The sequence below is a fragment of the Cnephaeus nilssonii genome, assembly GCF_951640355.1.
Source record: "Cnephaeus nilssonii genome assembly, chromosome: 14".
NCBI classification, from domain to species: Eukaryota; Metazoa; Chordata; class Mammalia; order Chiroptera; family Vespertilionidae; genus Cnephaeus; species Cnephaeus nilssonii.
In genome coordinates, this window is record NC_137085.1 from 39,737,180 (window position 1) to 39,756,623 (window position 19,444).

A 19,444-nucleotide genomic window follows, 5' to 3' on the forward strand; every position below is an offset into this window, starting at 1 on the left:
TTTTCAAGCAGTTATCTGTCAGTGTTAGGATTAGAGATGGGCTTGATTTTCATGTTATCTCACCTTTTTATTATGAATTTACATTATATTTATGGTCAAAGGAAAAAAATGTTTCTTTGTTCCTGTTAGGTCAACTAAAAGAATGTGAAGAGACATGAGAGTTGAGAAAATAAATCCTTAAGGAGTAAGCCCATGTTTTATTCATCTTTATACTAGTGTCCCAGTGCACAGATTTGTGCACATTGAAAGGAAATTAATTGGGGGAAATATTTTAATATCGCTATTTGTGTCTTGCTAATGAAAAGAAAATAGGATTCTACCAATTCTCCTATCTACCTACTCCAGGACTTCTGTGAGGATCAAATGAGATGAGGCATGGGAAAACACTTCACAAACATTTGGTTAAACTGTAAAATGTTTGCACCTGGCTATAAAGCAAGTCAGGTTCCTTGGCTGAAGAAACTCCAAGAAGGCTGGTCACTAGGGAGAGGAAGCCGGGCGCTGCTATGTGATGTCATCACCCAGTGCCCAGAGCCACTGTTTCTGGGCTAAGCTGTGGGCCGTATTTTGTTCCATGGGGTCTTGGCAGCGTTGGCTGCAATTTGGTGGGGTGTTGCTCCGTGGTGGTGGCAGGGCCTCTGTCCCACTTGGGGGAAGCCAAGTGTTGGTTTGTCGGCACCAGGTCCTTGGTGCCATTTATTTTTTAAATGGCCAGTGTGCGTCATGGCTCCTGCATTGAGCATCTGCCCCCTGGTGGTCAGTGCATGTCATAGCTACCGGTCGGACGGACAGTCACTTAGCCTTATATATACAGTAGTTCCTCGGGTTACGTCGGAGATCCGTTCCTATGGCGCGACATAATGTGATTTTCACCTTAAGTTGGAACCCACCTACATAAGCACCTATGTCACTCACATACATGGAGCACATACACAGCAGTAATAAAGTGAAACAGTAAAAAAAATGTAAAAGAAAGATAACAATTCCTGACCTTTACTTGTGGTAAATAAATAATAAAAAACATAAAGCACATATGTACATACATCAAAATGATAAAACTTTTTTTTTTATAAATAAATGTGAGATGGCGACGTAACCACGAAAGGACGTACGTTGAGTCCGATGTAACCCAAGGACTGCCTGTATATAGATAGATATCCAGTGCCAGGCATTGCTAGGTGCTTGGTAAATGTTCATTTAAGGAGTGAGTGACTAGATAATAAATATGGAAAACTGCTCAGTCTCAAGCAAATGCATAGCTAAAGCTTGAGTTGGAGCTTTCTAAGTAGAACAGAGCATGAGTAGAGGTAAAACATTGGACTGTTTTCATGTGGATACAGTGAAACAGTATTGTTGGAGGCTTTTAAAATAGAGCAGGAACAGCATACACTTTAGAGCTGGAAAGACTGCCATGAGGCTCTACATCCTTATTAAAAGGCTTCAAAGGCCCTGGCCTGTGTTGCTAAGTGGTTAGGGCGTCAGCCTGTGGACCGAAGGGTCGCAGGTTCAATTCCCAGTCAAGGGCATGTGCCTGGATTGCAGGTTTATTCCCTGGCCCCAATCGGGGCACGCGTGGAAGGCAACCAATCGATGTGTCTCTCTCACATCGATGTTTCTTCCTCTCTCTTTTCCCCCCTCTCAATGGAAAAAATATCCTTGTGAGAGGTCGAGGGCTTCAAAGGCTTCCCAATGGCCTAGGATACAACAAGTGCTCAGTAAATGGCTGCTACTGACATTTTTACTAGTACTAATAAAACTAACAGGAGTTTAAGCTTGATGGAGTAATTTAATTTGGAAACATTGTATTTTGAAAAGAGCACTAATAAGTAAATTATACTTAGTCATTTTTGTCTAGTGTTTTATATAGGATAAAAAAGAGGGGAGGAAAAATAAAAACTTTTTAACCCTAAGTATGTTCCACAGAGTGGTGAGCCTTTTGGGAGCAGAAACTTTGTCCTGTTTGTTATGTTTATATTCTGTGATAAAGCACATTGTGTGAGGAGTGAAAAAGGGATGGGTGTTGTGAGTTTGTCACGGATTTATAAATAACCCAATGAAAGGTAAGGAGAAGATTGTCAAGATTAGTCCTAAAGTATAACTGTAGAATGATAAATGTTGGCTGGATGAGACGGATGGATTGGGGGAAATTACAGATTAAAAGATTGGAAAATTAGATGATAGCTTCTTTTTATTTATTTATGTGTAGTTTCTTGTATATGTAAAATGAGAGGATAGAAAGTTTTAAGAAGTTTGTAATAGCTATCATTTACTTAGTGCCTTTTATATGCTATGTATTTTACATATTATCTCACATTAAAGTCATGTTACAAATGGGACAGAATTAGTGACTTGCCAATAGGAACTAATTAGTGTTAGAGCTAGGATATGAGCTGTGCATTAAAAAAAAACAAAACAGCTTAGTGTCATCTCTTCATTCCAGACAGCCTTGCCTCCAACTCTCCTCACTACCCTCTACCCCCAACCACCTGCTGGCTTAAGGATCCCTTTTGCTTTCATTTTATAACCAATTTGTAGCTATCATTTTGCATTTATTTATGGAATTATAATTATAGTATGCCTTTGGAATTTGGGGACTTATCATTCTCTAATTCAGCTAATCCTTCAGTAACTTAAGAGTTACAGGTGTAAGGTCCATGATGTGGAAAATCACAATACAAGGCTGGTATACTAACGGCAACTGCTCTGGTAAATATAGGCCCAGCACTCAAATGTCAGTTTTCGGGGTCGTGGTTTCAGGGGTCTGGAAACATGTCTTTGGCAAATGTAAATATTCTTTAATTCTCCTTTTTATAAATTACCCAACTTATTCAACTTGAAGTTCAGTCTAATATAGCTGCTAGTACATGTTTATATTAAATAATTCATTCATAATATCTTTAAACCATAGGTCCTCTGCTCTACCACTTTGAAAATTTGGCAAATGAACTTTCCATAGAATTGAGCTATGAGGATCTAAAAAACGTTGTTCTGCAGTATGGATTCCAGCTAGAGGTAAGGATGGAATGAAGCATTGCCAAAGCTTAACTTCCAAAGCACACCAAGAATGGTGATATTATGGCATTTACTGGCTTTACCTCTTAACTTCCGTTTTCTCATCCATAAAGTGATAGTTTTTAGAATTATGAGGATTTGGGATAATGTGTATGTAAAGAAAAACTATATTCCTGGTATAATCTCCTTTCAATAAATGGTAGCTGGCCATTATCATAATATTGGCCTTTGTAGACTGATAGTTACCAAGTAGACTAGGCACTGGGGAAGCAAGTGGGGATGGGAAGGCAGGAGCAAGAGGGATATTGTTTACTATATATGCTCCTGTACTGTTCAATCTTTCTTTATTGTGTGCATTATTATACAGCAGGGGTGGGGAATGTCCGGCCCATGGGCCGTATAAGGCCTGTGAAATAATTTGGTCTTGCCTGCCAAGGCATTAGGGATGAGTTAATTAAATGTTTCACCAAATATAGCAGCTAACTTTTAACTTGGTAATTTTGTATGGACTGTGAATAATGTTATTAATGTCCAAATAGCTCTTAGCAGAAAGAAGATTCCCCACCCCTATCATACAGTTTTATGATACTTTGACTGTTGTTTTGGCTATACGTTTATTTAGAAACATTCCATTCCTTTAAAAATAACAGATTAGTTTTTAAAGAGAAACTATATATATATATATATATATATATATATATATATCCCCACTTGCTTCCCCAGTGCCTAGTCTACTTGGTAACTATCAGTCTACAAAGGCCAATAGGGGCTGTCTCCCCCAGTCCCGATCAGGGCCGATTGGGGCCAGCCAGCCGGGGGAGGGACTGTGGGAGGTTGGCCAACCGTGGGAAGTTGGCTGTGGGAGTACACTGATCACCAGGGGGTAGCTCCTGTGTTGAGCGTCTGCCCCCTGGTGGTCAGTGCACATCATAGTGACCGGTCAACCGGTTGTTTGGGCCCCAATCGGCCCTGATCGGGACTGGGGGAGACAACCCCTATTGGCCCCGATCGCCCCCGATCACTGGCCAGGCCGAGGAATCCCACCCGTGCACAAATTCCTGCACCAGGCCTCTAGTATATTATAGTAGCTTAGTAGCTCTGGAGTGAGACTGAGTGTGAACTCCAGTTCCACCACTTAGTAGAGTGACCTTGAATAACCTGCTCTTTGTAAAGTAGAATTACTAATAGTACCAATCTTATGGTGGTACTTGTATTTAATAATTTAATTGATATCTGGAATATATGTAAAATAGCAACTGCCACTTAAAAGTGTTTAATATTTTTAGTGTTATCATCATGGTAGTCATCATCATTATGATTGTTTGTATTGCAGGTGGAAAAAGAATCTGTCTTGTCAACATACACTGTGAATGACCTCTCCATGATGAAATACTACTATGAATGTGTCTTGTTTGTGGTCCGTAAACCACAATAATGGTCTCAAGTGATATCACCAGGAAAAAAGTTTAATAAGAGCAAATCCTGAAATAAACAACTCAAAATCAACTATCAAATGACAGGACAGGACACAACCTCAAATCAGTGGTGCCTTCTTATTCCTAACAAAGTTTAGAAATAGTGTCTATTTTCTTAATATGTCTATTGCTTTTTCAGAAATATACTATGCCATGAATATTTGTACTACACAAGTAAAAATGGAGGAAGTATCTTCGGGTTTACTTTTTCCTTGAAACCCAGAATTGTCTTTCAGTAGAAAAAACTTTATCTCTAGTGTTTTCATGAAGCTGTCCGTTCCAAGCTGCCATGCTAATAACTAAAAGTATTGAAGTAATAACCTCCTTTTTTGTTTTTTATGTATTGCACATGTTATTTTTAGAAGAGTCTAAGGATCCTCTCATTCAACATCTGGAATTGAGACTTTTATTCACTTGGACCTAAGCAATCTATACATAAAATGTGTGTCTTTTATTATTCTTTTATTCAAATCTTTGGTTGTTGTTTTTTTTCTAGCTCAGTTGAACTTAGGGAAGCATCAAACCTTTCATTTTTATGAATTACTGAACTTCAGAGTATCACAGGCCAATAAAAATGCATTCAAATAACGAAGAAATTAGTAAGTCTTTTGGCCTCACTAAACTGAATACTTTCTGAAAGCATACTCATCATGGATCACTCTGAAATGTTTGAAAATCTTAACAATCTGAGTTAAAAAAAAAAAAGCCTTTATTAAAGGTACTGTTAGGAAACTGGGGAAATAAGAATAAAATCTGCTCATTTTAAATGATTTCAAACTATAAATGAATACAGTTTGTCAGTGAGATGTTTACAATAATGTCTTTTCTTTAGATTACCTGGATACAAAAGCAAGCACTTTTTTTCATTAAAACAACTATATACTAGTAAAAACTGTCATGATAGTATTAACATGGAGAAATTTTGAATATGAAATTCAGGGATAAATTACTGTCCATGGTCTGTGTCTTCAATATTGTAAGCAGCAGCCATTAGTATAATTTCAGATTAACACCAATTTTGTTCCCTGATAGCTAGGGCTAAAACAGTCTATGCTGTTTTAAATTTCTACCTCTAGCAGATCTTTATTGGAGGGAGTTTTCCTTTGTATTTTATGTTAATCATTCTGTTTCCTGTAGCTTGGAAAGTAGAGATGACAAATATAATGTTTTAACCTTTTCTTGGAGAAAAGTATGTTTGAGTATTTTTACAGGTAATTGTGATGGCATTAAGCGACCTCTGTGGCAATTTGGATTAGACTTAATCTCAGTAATGTGCTGGAAGCATAAATGTCATGTTTTGTTAGGAAAACTTACTTGTAAGTTTATAACTTTATATGGTCATTTGGGTTGGGAGAGTCACTACATGATTTGACATCTTACCAAAAGGAGCTTTTCTGCATATAGTAAGGGAGCTCTTGTGCCCTTTATGCAATAAAGGAATACATGAAGCTAATTTGACTTGTCGATTTATGGAAGCCTATACCTATTGAGGTTTTTTGGTTGTTGGTTTTTTGTTTTTGTTATTAATTATTTCTCTTTTTTGGCCAATGTTCTTTAGTGGGAATTCTCATTTTCTACCATATGAATAAACTTGAAATAAATTGCTCCCCAAAAATTATTATTTTTAAGAAAGAGAATGAAAAGGAACATAGGTATTTAAAAAATCTACTGAAAGAAATGCAAGCTGTTTTTGAGTGATTTAGAAAAGCTCTTTATTCACTGACTGGTATTCACTTTTTTATGTGCATCAAAACATGATCTTGTTCTTCTCAGCGAGGCAAAAACAAGCTGATACGTGGCTTGGCTTTATTACTTAACACTTATGCTATCAGGTTTTATTCTTTAATAATGTTACTTATATTTATAAATTATAGCCTACATTTTAGTTAATTCTGAAATCCGTTTTTTTATTTCTCCTCCATATTATGAATACTTTTAATGTTCTACATTGCTTTTTTTTTTCTCAGTTGATATATTCTAAACTTGAAGATTGTGATATTAGTAATAGAAATGTCACTGGAGGATTTAATTTTGTATTTCTTATATGTAGTCCTACTAAAGTGTGTAAGCCTTAAAAGTTTTTTAGTTTTTTCTTAAATTAGCTTTAAATTAGCTTTACACAAATATTTTCATAAAACTGGAGGAGATAGGTCATTCGGCTTGCTGGGTTTTTTTGTTTTCCATAATCTGACTGAAGTGGTGCAGGTTAGGGGATGTAAAGCAAATGAGCAAAGTGGGATATGTAAAATATAAAGAGAAGCTGTATAAATCACAGTATAAAATTATGAAGTTTTGGAATTGTAAAATGTACTGTATTTTATATGTAATTCTCATTCTAAAAGATGCCACAAAGGCTGAATTGGAAGCTTCATCTCTGCATGAAATTTCCTATATTTTTAATGTGTATGATGGACTTGATTTTTCTTGATTAAAGTCTGCCAATTGCTATGAAACATTATTTGGTTGGTTATTTCCATTTAAATTAGTAGTAACCACAGACATGGCAATTTCAGTTAGTTGAGCACATATACTTTTGAACCCGTGGATTATCTTCTATGTACTTCTAGAAAGTCAATAATATGAGTAATTGGTCTTTCAGTATGCTAGGCCGTATCCTAATTAATCCCAATCTTTGGTTTTGTTAAATAATCGAAAAAGACTAAAGGAAACCAGTAGAAGAAAGTTCCAGGAGCAGCCCTTAGAAGGATAAGCATTGGATTTGGCCCTTAGATACTCTGAGCTCATTTTTCGTAGTCTTGGGCAAGGTGATCTGAGTCTGTTTCCTCATCTGTAAGAGAGGATTGATACTATCAATTTCAAAGGGTTTTTTTAATGAGGTCATGTGAGTTATATGTGAAACATTATATGTGAACATGTGAAAGCATATACGTAATTAAGTATAATTTTAATCTGTGTTGACTGCTGTGTAGTGATAGAAAAAGACTGGTAACAGGATATTAGTTTTAATAATGTTATGGTGACCCTTTGAAAAAAGTTTCAGTGGAATCCCAGGGACATGGGAGGAATCAAAGTGACATGTATAGTTACTGATTCCAAAAGTTTGGTGGGAATTACAAAGGAATATAATAGTAGGTATTGGGAGAGAGGACACAGGTAAAATTTAATCCAGGGTTACTCTCACTTTACAAACAAGCTAGTACATGCTTCTTACATATGTTTATTTCTCTTCAGCTATTTAGAAGTGGAATCATTTAGTCAATGTGTATGTGCATTTCAGTCAACTTGCCTTTCAAAAAGACTACCCATTTACATGCCATCAACCGTGCTTAAGAATAATTTAGCATCCATTCCCTGGCTGATACTGGACATTGCTAATCTTTTCACTTCTCAGTGTGATAGGAAAAATTGGGATCTAACTTTAATATTCATTTCTTTAACCATCGGGGAAGTTGAGCAATTTATGTAAGATTAATGGCCAAAGAGTGGTGTCTTTTTTTTTTTTTTTTAATATATTTTACTGATTTTTTTACAGAGAGGAAGAGAGAGGGATAGAGAGTTAGAAACATCGATGAGAGAGAAACATCGATCAGCTGCCTCCTGCACATCCCCTACTGGGGATGTGCCCGCAACCAAGGTACATGCCCTTGACCGGAATCGAACCCGGGACCCTTGAGTCCGCAGGCCGACGCTCTATCCACTGAGCCAAACCGGCTTCGGCAAGAGTGGTGTCTTAATCTGCCAGTCCCAACAAGTCATTGGCAACAATGCAAATGTTAGTAAAAATGTAGTGAGGCTTGTCAAGGGGAGAATTAACCATGAGGACTACTTTTGAGTTCTAGCCACTGAGAAGTGCCCACATCTGCTTTTGGTTTTACAAAGCTGGTACCGAAGCTAAACTGATAGCAACCCCTTGGACCCCATTAAGTTAGCCCAGTGTTCGGCAAACTGTGGCTCGCGAGCCACATGCAGCTCTTTGGCCCCTTGAGTGTGGCTCTTCCACAAAATACCACGTGCGGGCGTGCATGTCCAATGCGATTGAAACTTCGTGGCCCATGGACAGAAGTCGGTTTTCGGCTCTCAAAAGAAATTTCAATCGTTGTACTGTTGATATTTGGCTCTCTTGACTAATGAGTTTGCCGACCACTGGGTCAGTGATCTAGGCCCAGGAGTCTAGGGGAGTATCTTTTAGTCAAGAGCCAGCAGCTTTGCTTTAGGTGGCAGAGTGGGGCATAAAGTTTACCCCCAAAGGAGTAATGCCCCTTTTTCATAGCACCAAAAAGCTGCTAGGGTCAGGCCCGCTACACTCTTGAATGTGCAATTTGGTTGTGTGTGTTTTTTTTTCTTTTTATTAAATCTTTATTGTTGAAAGTATTCCATGTGTACCCTCTCCCCACTCCCATTGACCCCTTCTAGCCTGCCCCCACCCCTTGCCCAGGCCTTCACCACCCTTGTTGTCTGTTTGATTTGCAAGGTTTGTTGGCTCCTTTTCACCTTGTTAGGCATCAAATCCAAGCTGACCCACCCCAAATGGGGATGTCAAACTAGAGTCATAAGGCCTGCACGTCATCCATGCAGTTTCAACAAAAGCAGGTTAATAGCTACCTTCTTTGGTACCAAGATGTATTTGGTGACAGTGTCAGGCAGTTGATGTTATTGCAGTATCTGGCCATTGCCTCTCTTGAGTATTTCCACAGCCATTAAGTCTTTGAAACTGGTTTCCCTTTTTCCTTTTGGGTGTTATATTATTTCTGCTGGACCACCCAGGAGGAGACAGTCCATGCAGTAGTCCTTGAATGTGACATTCATGGGAAGGAGAAGTGTAGACACTTATCATCAATTCCATATCTATACTAATAAAAGGGTAATATGCTAATTAGACCAGGTCAACCGGCCATCTTCCAGACGTCTGACTTCCTTCCGGACAAAGCCATGGTGGTGGGGGCTGAGGCAGAGGCAGTTAGGGGTGACCAGGCTGGCAGGGGAGGGCAGTTAGGGGCAAGATCAGGCCAGCAGGGGAGGGCAGTTAGGGGCAATCATGCAGGCAGGCAGAGAGGTTAGGGGTGATCAAGCAGGCAGGCAGGCGAGTGGTTATGAGCCAGTCGTCCCAGATTGCAAGAGGGATGGTCTGACTGCCAGTTTAGGCCCGAGGGGTCCCAGATTGGAGAGGGTGCAGGCTGGGCTGAGGAACCCCCACACTGTACACAAATTTCGTGTACCAGGCCTCTAGTACATTATATATATATATATATATATATATATATATATATATATATATATATATATATATATATATAATTGTGTATGGTGCTTTAAAAATTGTGTATGGTGGCTTTGGGACAGCCTAATTCTTCCTCTTGAAGTGTAGGTGGTAGTGACCCCCTTCTAATAGACAGACTGTGGTAGAAATGTGTGATTTCTAAGACTGGGTTATAAAAGCAATGCAGCTTCTATTTTTCTCTCAGATCACTTGCACTAGAACCCAGATAAGGATATTCAAATAGCCCTATGGAGAATCCCACATGGTGAAGAACTGAGGCCTCCTCCCTAAGAACTGAATGAGCTTAGAAGTGGATCTTCCAGCCCCAGGCAAGCCCCAGCCAACATCTGGACTACAACCACAAGGGCAACTCTGAACCAACCAGCTAAGTTGATGAATTCCTGATCCACAAATTCTAAGAAAATTTTGTTTTAAGCCACTAAGTTGTGGGGTAATTTGTTACACAACACTGTTCTTGTATGCATCCAAGTTTCCATCTGGCTTCATACTTGCACCTGAAGAACTTTCTTTAATATGTCTTGTATTATGGATCTTACAGCAATGAATTCTCTCAGCTTTTATCTGAAAAGCCTTTATTTCACCATTATTTTAAAGGATTTACTCACGGAGAATAGAATTCTAGGTTGACTTTTTTATTTCTTTAAAGATGACACTACATTGTTTTGATGAGTACTCTGCTGTAGTTCTTATTTTTGTTCTTAATGTGTTTCTCTTTTCTCTGGCTGCCTTTAAGATTTTATCTTTAATTTTCAGTAGTCTGACCCTGATGTATATAGGTGTGTGTGGTTTGTTTTTAGAATTTATCCTGTTTGTTGGATCTATGGTTTGATTTTTTTTACTATTTCTCAAAAGTTCTTTGTGACTTATTACCTTTTCAAATATGTCCTTTGCCCTGTTCTCTCTTGCTTCTACTTCTGGAACTTTTATTACATGTACATTGGATTATTCCCACTACGCCTGGATACTCTGTTCCGGTGGTTTCTAGTTTTTTGGTTTTGTTGGTTTTGATTTTCTCTCATTTCCCCCCTCTTTGTGTTTCAAACTGGATAGTTCCTTTTTACCTATCTTCAAGTTCCTTGAAACTTTCCTCATCTGTGTCCATTCTACTAATGAACCTGTTAAAAACATTTTCATCTTTGATATCATGCTTTTTATTTCTAGCATTTCCATTTATCTCTTATAGTTCTAATCTCTGCTGAAACTCATTACGTCAATGCATATTCACGTTTTCTATTATATCCTTTAATATATCATAGGAATTTTAGTGCCTAACAAAATCCCAATGTCTGGGTCACCCAAGTTTATTCTGTTCATCGATTTATCTCTTGACAGGTTTTTTTTCCCTCTAACTCTTTTCCCTGACTCATGGAATGCTATTTACTGTATAGAAAAATAAAATAAAATAAAAAACAAAAACAACCTAAGCCTGACAGGTGTGATTCAGTGGTTGAGCGTCCACCCATGAACCAAGAGGTCACTGGTTCCATTCCTGTTGAGGGCTCAATACCCAGTAGGGGGCATATAGGAGACAGCCCATCGATGTTTCTCATCAATATTTCTAGCTATCCCTCTCCCTTCCTCTCTCTTTCAATTCAAGAAAAACATTAAAAAAAAAAACCCTGAGGTAAATAATATTTATGCCTAGGTATGAATATATGCCTTTCAGGCCAGTATGGGAGGTTGAATCAATCTTGCAAAACTTGACTCAGGTTTGCTTTTTGTTATTGTTACTTGCAGAGTATCACACTCTTCAAATTTCACCAGCAGGAGCTGTGGTTACTTTGTGCTTAGAGTGGCTAACAGGATGCCCTGGTGTTCCTGCTTCATCTCCAGCATTCATATATCTCTGCATAACTGAGCCATAGAGGAATTCTCGCTTTATGCTCCTACCTCCCCTCAGGAGAATACTACTGCTTCTTGTTAGTCTGTGCTAGGCTCATGATAGGACAGGGGGGCGTTATTTTAGTCCAGCCTTTGTGCACTAGGGCCTCATATTTGGGCCTTTTGTCAGCATTGCCATCCTCCTCCCCATGTATTTGGTTGGTCTTAAGCAGGAATTTCCTGCTCCTCCAGTAGTATCAATGAAGGATGCTAGGTGCCAAATTATCTCCTGCTCCTTTCCCCAAAATGCAGATTTTTGCTTCTAGTTTTCCTCCCAGGATCTTGTACTTGTCCTGGGAGTGAGAAGGTTTCCTACCCCAGCCCCAAGGTAGGGTGGGTTTGCTCCTTCTCTCCCCCACAAGCAATGCCTGTCGCTGAGAGAATGTTTGCCGACCTTCCATCAACAGCCTGTGGTTTGCTTACAGAAGAGAATGATCCAGGGAAACAGATGGGCTTTTATGCCCATCCCTGGGAGCAATAGTGGACTGTATATCTACATCTTCCTGGGGGCGCTCTCTCCAGTCTCCTGTCCTGCCCTAAATCTTTCTCCTGAGCACCAAAAGAAAAGACAATGAAAAAGGCTTATGAGTGAGTACAAACATTCCTTGTGTCTGGGACTCCAGCTATTGTGAGATGCTAACCCACAATTACCAAGAATGTAAAATTTTTTTCAGATTGCTTTGCAGCTTATAAGCAGCCACTTCTCTGTGCTCTTCCAAATGTGAAAAAGACATGTGTCCCCTCTCCTTGGAGAGGCTTGTGCCTCTTTAGAATTCAGTTTACTAAATTGCTTTGCAACTCCAGTAATGATAATTATTTTTAAAAATATGCTTTTTAGATTACAAAGAAGCACCGAACAAGTAAGAAAATACAGTTGTTTCCAAGCCAACTACTGCATTCACAAACAGATATACTCATCTGGCTATATGGGGACATCCCTGGAAAGAAGTACTCTGTCTAAAAATAGTCCATCAAGAAGGAGAGAGGGAAAATGTATCTACTTGTCACAGTTTGCTCTAGGGGAGATAACTCCCTATGCTTCAAGATTGTGCCATCTGGCTCAAGCTGCTGGTGAGGCCAGGTCCCATGTCTGTGGCATTTAAATTGAGGCATAAGACTGCCAGTTTCAGGAATAGTATCAGAAGACACAAAACTCCTACAGGAAAGTAAAAGAACAATCTATAGCAACAGCAGTAGCCAGAGTATTCACTTTGAACCAGTTCCCTGAGGCCCAACTCACAGTGACAGAGTGTGCTAGTGATACCTACTAGTACATGCCAATGCATTAGAGAAGATCCTTCTGTTTACAACGCTGTATCTTTTATGACAAACAGTACATGTGCCTAACTCTTTGCCCTAGAAGAAGGTATACTGGACAGTAGACAAACCACCTTTAGCTCCAGAGAGAGATAATGACTATCTTCCAAGTCTGTTCACTGAACACAATCCTTGAAAAGGTCATCTGTAATAAAGGCAGCCAGAGCCTCTGCTTGCAAGATGCACTGAAATGCAAAAGACCCATGGAAAATTGTCTCCCAACAGAAGATAACAAGCCAGAAATTCTAACTATTGGCCTGTAGTGAGAAACTCCCCACCCACACAAGACACCAGTGACACCAAGATAATCTGAAGTCCAAAGTTGTGTTTCATGCCCGCCACCCATATTCCTCAGTATCCCACCCTACTGAATATTGATAACAACATCCTCCCAAGAACAACTGTGCAATACCAAAAGAAACACACATGTACATGTGTACAATATACATATATATCCTCTCCTTTTTAATATCTTTGTGGCCTATATATATTATTGTGCACCTTGCTTTTCTGTTTTGCTGATTGTTCAATATGCAAACACATAAATTTACTTTAGTAAGAGTAACATAGCATTTCACTATTATGTATCTACTAGAGGCCCAGTGCACAAAATTCGTGCATGGGGGTGTGTGTGTCCCCAGCCCAGCCTGCACCCTCTCCAATCTGGGACCCCTTGAGGGATGTCTGACTGCCCTCTCATAATCCAGGACTTTTGGATCCCAACTGCTCACCTGCCTGCCTTCCTGATTGCCCCTAACCGCTTCTGCCTGCAAGCCTGATCACCCCCTAACCACTCCCCTGCCAGCCTAATTGATGCCTAACTGCTCCCCTGCCAGCCTGATTGCCCCTAACTGCCCTCCCCTGCAGGCCTGGGTCCCCGCCAACTGCCCTTCCCTGCAGGCCCGGTCGCCCCCACCTTCCCTCTTCTGCTGGCCTGGTCACCCCTAACTGCCCTCCCCTGCAGGCTTGATTGCCCACAACTGCCCTCCCTTGCATGCCTGGTCCCTCCCAACTACCCTCCCCTACTGGCCATCTTATGGCGGCCATCTTTGATCACATGGGGGCAGCCATCTTGTGTTGGAGTGATGATCAATTTGCATGTTATTCTTTTATTAGATAGGATACACACAGACATCATACTTTACTGAAAAGTAACATTTTTATTTTTAATCTTTTGCTATTCAGCATTGTATTACAATGAATAATCCTGTACATACCTCTTTGTCCACTATCAGTACTATATCTGGAGTATACATTTCTAGAAGTAGAATTACTGAATGTGCATGTGCATTTTTAAATTTTCACAGATAGTTCCAGAAGGCTCTCTTAAAAGGTTACACTTTAAATTGAGAAGAGCACCCTGCCAGTATGAGCATTGACCCCATGAACCAGGAGGTCACTGTTTGATCCCCAGTCAGGGCATATACCTGGGTTGTGGGCTCGATCCCCAGTAGGGGGCGCACAGGAAGTAGCCAATCCATGATTCTCGTCATTGATGTTTCTATCTCTATCCCTCTCCCTTCCTCTCTCTGAAATCAATAAAACAAATAAACAAAATGAGAACATATCTGTTTATATATTCACCAACATAAACTATTATTAAACATTTTAATTATAGGCAATCTGTATGTTGAAAACTGTACTAAATTCTTATTAAAAATTCAATGTCTGTCCTTTTGGGGGGAGGTGAAGAGCGGGGCACTTCCATCACAGACAGCTTGGGGGAGGATGGAATAAAACAGAGGAAGATCGACCTGACCAGTATCCCAGCCTCACTATTTACTGTGTAGTCTTCACTTCTTTATTTGCTCCACAAATATTTGTTGATATTCTGTATTGTGTCAGGCACCAGGCTTGGTGTTGGGGCAGTAAAAAGGACAGATACAGGGTGCTCTGAGCATATATAATAGTGAGTAAAAGCCTGCCCTGTGTGGCTCAGTGGTTGAGTGTCAATCTATGAACCAGGAGGTCCGGTTCGATTCCCAGTCACGGCACATGCCCAGGTGTTTGGCTCAATCCCCAGTAAAAGAACATGGGAAAGACTCAATGATGCTGCACATGCTATCTCCAAGAAATTAAATGTAAACATAGGGTGAAAGTAAATAGATGGAAAAATATATATTATGGAAATGTTAAGCATAAGAGAGCTGGAATGGCTATTTAAATATCAAATTAAGACAACTTCAAAATGAATAGCACTGCCCGGCTGGCATGACTCAGCAGTTGAGCTTCGACCTATGAACTAGGAGGTAAGGGTTTGATTCTGGTCAAGGGCACATGCCCAGGTTGTGTGCTCAATCCCCAGTAGGGGGCATGCAGGAGGCAGCCGATCAATGATTCCCTCTCATCATTGATGTTTCTCTCCCTCTCCCTTCCTCTCTGAAATCAATAAAAAAGTATTTTTTTAAAATGAATAGTATTACCATAGAAATATTCCATAAGGAAAAAGAATGTACAGATGAGAGAAGTAACAATCATAATATGTGTATGCCTCATAACTAAGAGCTTCAAAATATATAAATAAAAATTGATGGAACTAAAGGGAGAAACAAAATTCCATTATAAATTGTAGATTTTAACACCTCTTTCTTTGCAATTAATCAAACAGACAAAAAAGACATAGAAGATCTGAAAAACACCATCAACCACCTTAATCTAAGACATTTATAGAGCACTATGCCCAACACCTGCAGAAAACTATATTTTCAAGTGCACATGGTACATGCACCATGGTAATTCATATGCTGAATCATAAAACAAGTCTCAATAAATTTGGAAGGATTAAAATTACTGAGTAGCCCTGGCTGTTGGGGCTCGGCTGGAGAGTCATCTTGTACACAAAAGGTGACAGGTTTGATCCCTGGTTGGGAGGTAAACTGGAGGCAACTGATCAATGTTTCTCATATCGATGACTCTCACATCAATGTTTCTCATCCCTTCTCTCTCTAAAAATCAATGAAAAATAAAGTGAATTTAATGAAGATGAAATTAAACTAGAAGTCAATAAAAAAAGATATCTAGGAAAACTTCAGATATTTGAAAAATTAACACTTTAAATCAACCATAGGTCAAAAAATCACCTGGGAAATTAGAAAGTATTTAAAACTGAAAGATAATGAAATACATGTATCAAAATTTAAGGGATGCAGCTAACGCAGTGCTACAGGAAAATTTATAGGTATTTGTTGTTGTTAATCCTTGCCCAAGGATATTTTTCAATTGATTCTTTTCCCCCATTGATTTTTAGGGAGAGTAGAAGAGAGAGGGAAAGACAGACTGAAACATCGATGTGAGAGAAACACATTGATTGGTTGCCTCCTGCATGAGCCCTGACCAGAGCCCAGGCCGGGAGGAGCCTGCAACCAAGGTGCAAGCCCTTGACCAGAATTGAACCTGGGACCCTTTGGTCTGTAGGCTGATCTCTATCCACTGAGCCAAACAGGCTAGAGCAGGAAATTTATACCTTTAGGTATTTATATTTGAAAAGAAGAAAGGCTAGGGAGGTGGGGGAGGTGGAGGAGGGTATAGGGGGGATAAATGGTGATGGATGGGAGCTTGACTTGGGGTGGTGAACACAGAATACAGTGTACAGAATTGTGCAACTGAAATCCCAATAAATTCAATAAAATTTTTTAAAAAGTTGAAACAAAAAAAGGCTAAAATCAATTACCTTAGGTTCTACCAGAAGAATCTAGAGAAAGAAGGGCAAAGTAACACAAATTAAGTAGAAATCAATGAAGCAAAAAACAGAGAAACTCAGAAAACATTATGCCAACAAATTTGAATGACAACTTGAATGAAATGCACACGCTCCTTGAAGAAGTGGATTTGGTATTATTTACAACTCGGGGTAAACTAATTTCAAGTTGTACTAATAGGGCTTTTTTTTATAAAAAAATATATTTTTTTATTGTTTTCAAAGAGTAAGGGAGAGGGAGAAAGAGAAAGAAACATCATCGATGAGAGAGAATCACTGATTGGCTGCCTCCTGCTGGGGATTGAGCCCGCACCCCAAGTATGTGCCCTGACCGGGAATCAAACCGTCACCTTATGGTTCATAGGTCAAAGTCAACCACTGAGCCATGCCGGCCAGGCAACAGGGCTTTTTAAAGAGAGCCTGGAAACAATAACTCAGAAAAAGTAAAAAAAAAAAAAAGGGGGGGGGGCACTATTTGCAAAAACTATGAAGTGCCAAGGAATAAACTTAACAAAAGATATATAAACTCCTTGACACTAATATAATATTGAGTGCCAATTGTGTAACTGAAAAATAAAATTTAAAATCCACTATAAAAATAAATTTTGAAAGATATGTAAACTTTGTTAAAAATTATAAAACTTTATTGAGAGACATTTTAAAAGATCTAAATATATACAGAACTATCTACAATTGCAACAACAACAAAAAGTACCTAGGAATAAATAAAACTAAGGAGGTAAAAGACTTGGACTCAGAAAATTATAGGATAATGAAAAAAGAAACTGAGGAAGATACAAATAAATGGAAGTATATACTGTGATCATGAATAGGAAGAATTTTAACATCATTAAAATGTCCATACTACCCAAAGCAATATATAGATTCAACTCAATTCCTATTAAAATACCAATGGTATATCTCAAAGAACTAGGACAAATATTCCAAGTTTATATGGAAGCACAAAAAAAATTTTAGTAGACTAAGCAATTTTGAGAAAGAACAAAGAAGTATCATGATACCTGATGTCAAACTATAATACAAGGCCATAGTAATCAATACAGCATAGTACTGTGTATGTGTTCCTAAATAACATTTTTAGTTTAGCAGATTTATCTATAACAACAGAAAGTAAAAAGTAAAGCAGGTTACATTGCCAGGGAAGGAAGGAGGCATTACAAAAGAGCAAAAGGAAACTTTTGGAGTGATGGATATATGCACTATCTTAGTTGTGGTTATGGTTTCACAGATATACGTATATTCAGCAAGTCAAACACTTTATTCTTTTTTAAATATATTTTTATTGATTTCAGAGAGAAAAGGAGAGGGGGAGATAGAAACATCAATGAAGAGAATCATTGATCGGCTGCCTCCTGCATGCCCCCCACTGGAGATCGAGCCATGACCTCCTGGTTCACAGGTTGAAGCTCAACCACTGAGCCACACTGGCCAGGCAGGTCAAACACTTTAAATATCTGTAGTATATTTTATGTCAATTAGGCCTCAATAAAGCTGTTTAAAAACCCCGTTCATTGGGTTGTCTTTTCATTTTATTGATGGTTTCCTTTGCTGTGCAAAAGCTTTCTAGTTCAATTAGTCCTATTTACTTTTTCTTTTGTTTTCCTTACTCAAGGAGATATATCAGAAAAAATATTGCTACAAGAAATGTCTGAGATTTTACTGCCTGTTTTCTTCTAGAATTTTTATGGTTTCATGACTTACATATAAGTCTTTAATCCATTTTTAGTTTATTCTTTTGTATGTTGTTAAGTAGATGGTCTAGTTTCTTTTTGTTGTTGTTGCATGTATCCATCCAATTTTCCCCAACATCATTTATTGAATAGACTGTCTTTACCCTATTGTATGTTCTCGCCTGCTTTGTCAAATATTAAATGACCATAAAGGTATGGGTTTATTTCTGGGTTCTGTTTGGGGGCGATGCATTATCTTAATTGTAGTTATGGCTTCACAGATATCTATTCAGCAAGTCAAACACTTTAAATTAAAAATAAAATATATGTCAATTAGGCCTCAATAAAGCTCTTTAAAAACCCCAGCAAAACTAAAAAATGTTATTTAGGAACACATACACAGATGGATAAATTAAAAAGAAAATCAAAGGAATGATTAATTCAAAATAGTAATTACCTGGAATTGGGGAAAGGGAGGGAAGTGCCAGTAGGAGGCACTGGGGACCTTGTCAGGTTCTGGTACCCATAATATATTCTGTACCGGAAACCGAGCGCTGGGTATGCTATCATTCTTTTAACTACATATGTCTTATACAACCTTTTGTACAGATGATACATTTCACAACCTAGAAAAAAAGAGTCTGTGGAGCAGACTACAGAGGAATGAACCCCTTTGTTAAGCTGCACTTTTATTGTTGTGCGGCAGGATACCCTCAAAACCTTTCAAATAAAACTAAGCTCTTTTATGTCTGATCTGTTACTGGCTTGAAAATGGCTAACTCTTTTGAGAGAGATGGATTATCCTACCTAATAAAATGGTAATATGTAAATTACCATCACTCCACTACGCCCACGATTGGGCCAGCAGGAGGCGCAGGGGGCGGGACTCGGGGTGGCCGGGGTAGCTGACTGGGCCAGTGTCTGCGCCATGGCTGTGCTGTGGGAACAGAAGGGGCCTCTGGGGCAGCGAGCTCAAGTCCTGCTGCGGACCATCAAAAGCGGGGGAGCTGGGTGCCTGTCTGCTCCGGCACCAGCCCTTTCAGAAGCCTCCACCGTGCCAGAGGCTTCTGAAAGGCCTGGTGCACCAGCAGACAGGCACCCAGCTCCCCCGCGATTGAAAGCGAAAGCGTGT

At 39.1% G+C, this 19,444-nt stretch overlaps 1 protein-coding gene across 2 annotated transcripts in view; it reads left to right on the forward strand.

Annotated features, from left to right (window-relative positions):
• The window catches only part of CARNMT1 (carnosine N-methyltransferase 1), a 43,811-nt gene extending 35,887 nt beyond the window's left edge, over positions 1-7,924 (forward strand). For both annotated transcript variants that reach the window (XM_079791116.1, XM_079791118.1), the window contains 2 exons: positions 2,909-3,012; positions 4,346-7,924. In XM_079791116.1, coding sequence (XP_079647242.1) covers positions 2,909-3,012; positions 4,346-4,447 — 206 coding nt within the window. In that variant the 3' untranslated portion in view covers positions 4,448-7,924. The remainder of the gene's footprint in view (positions 1-2,908; positions 3,013-4,345) is intronic.
• The last annotated feature ends 11,520 nt before the right edge of the window (positions 7,925-19,444 follow it).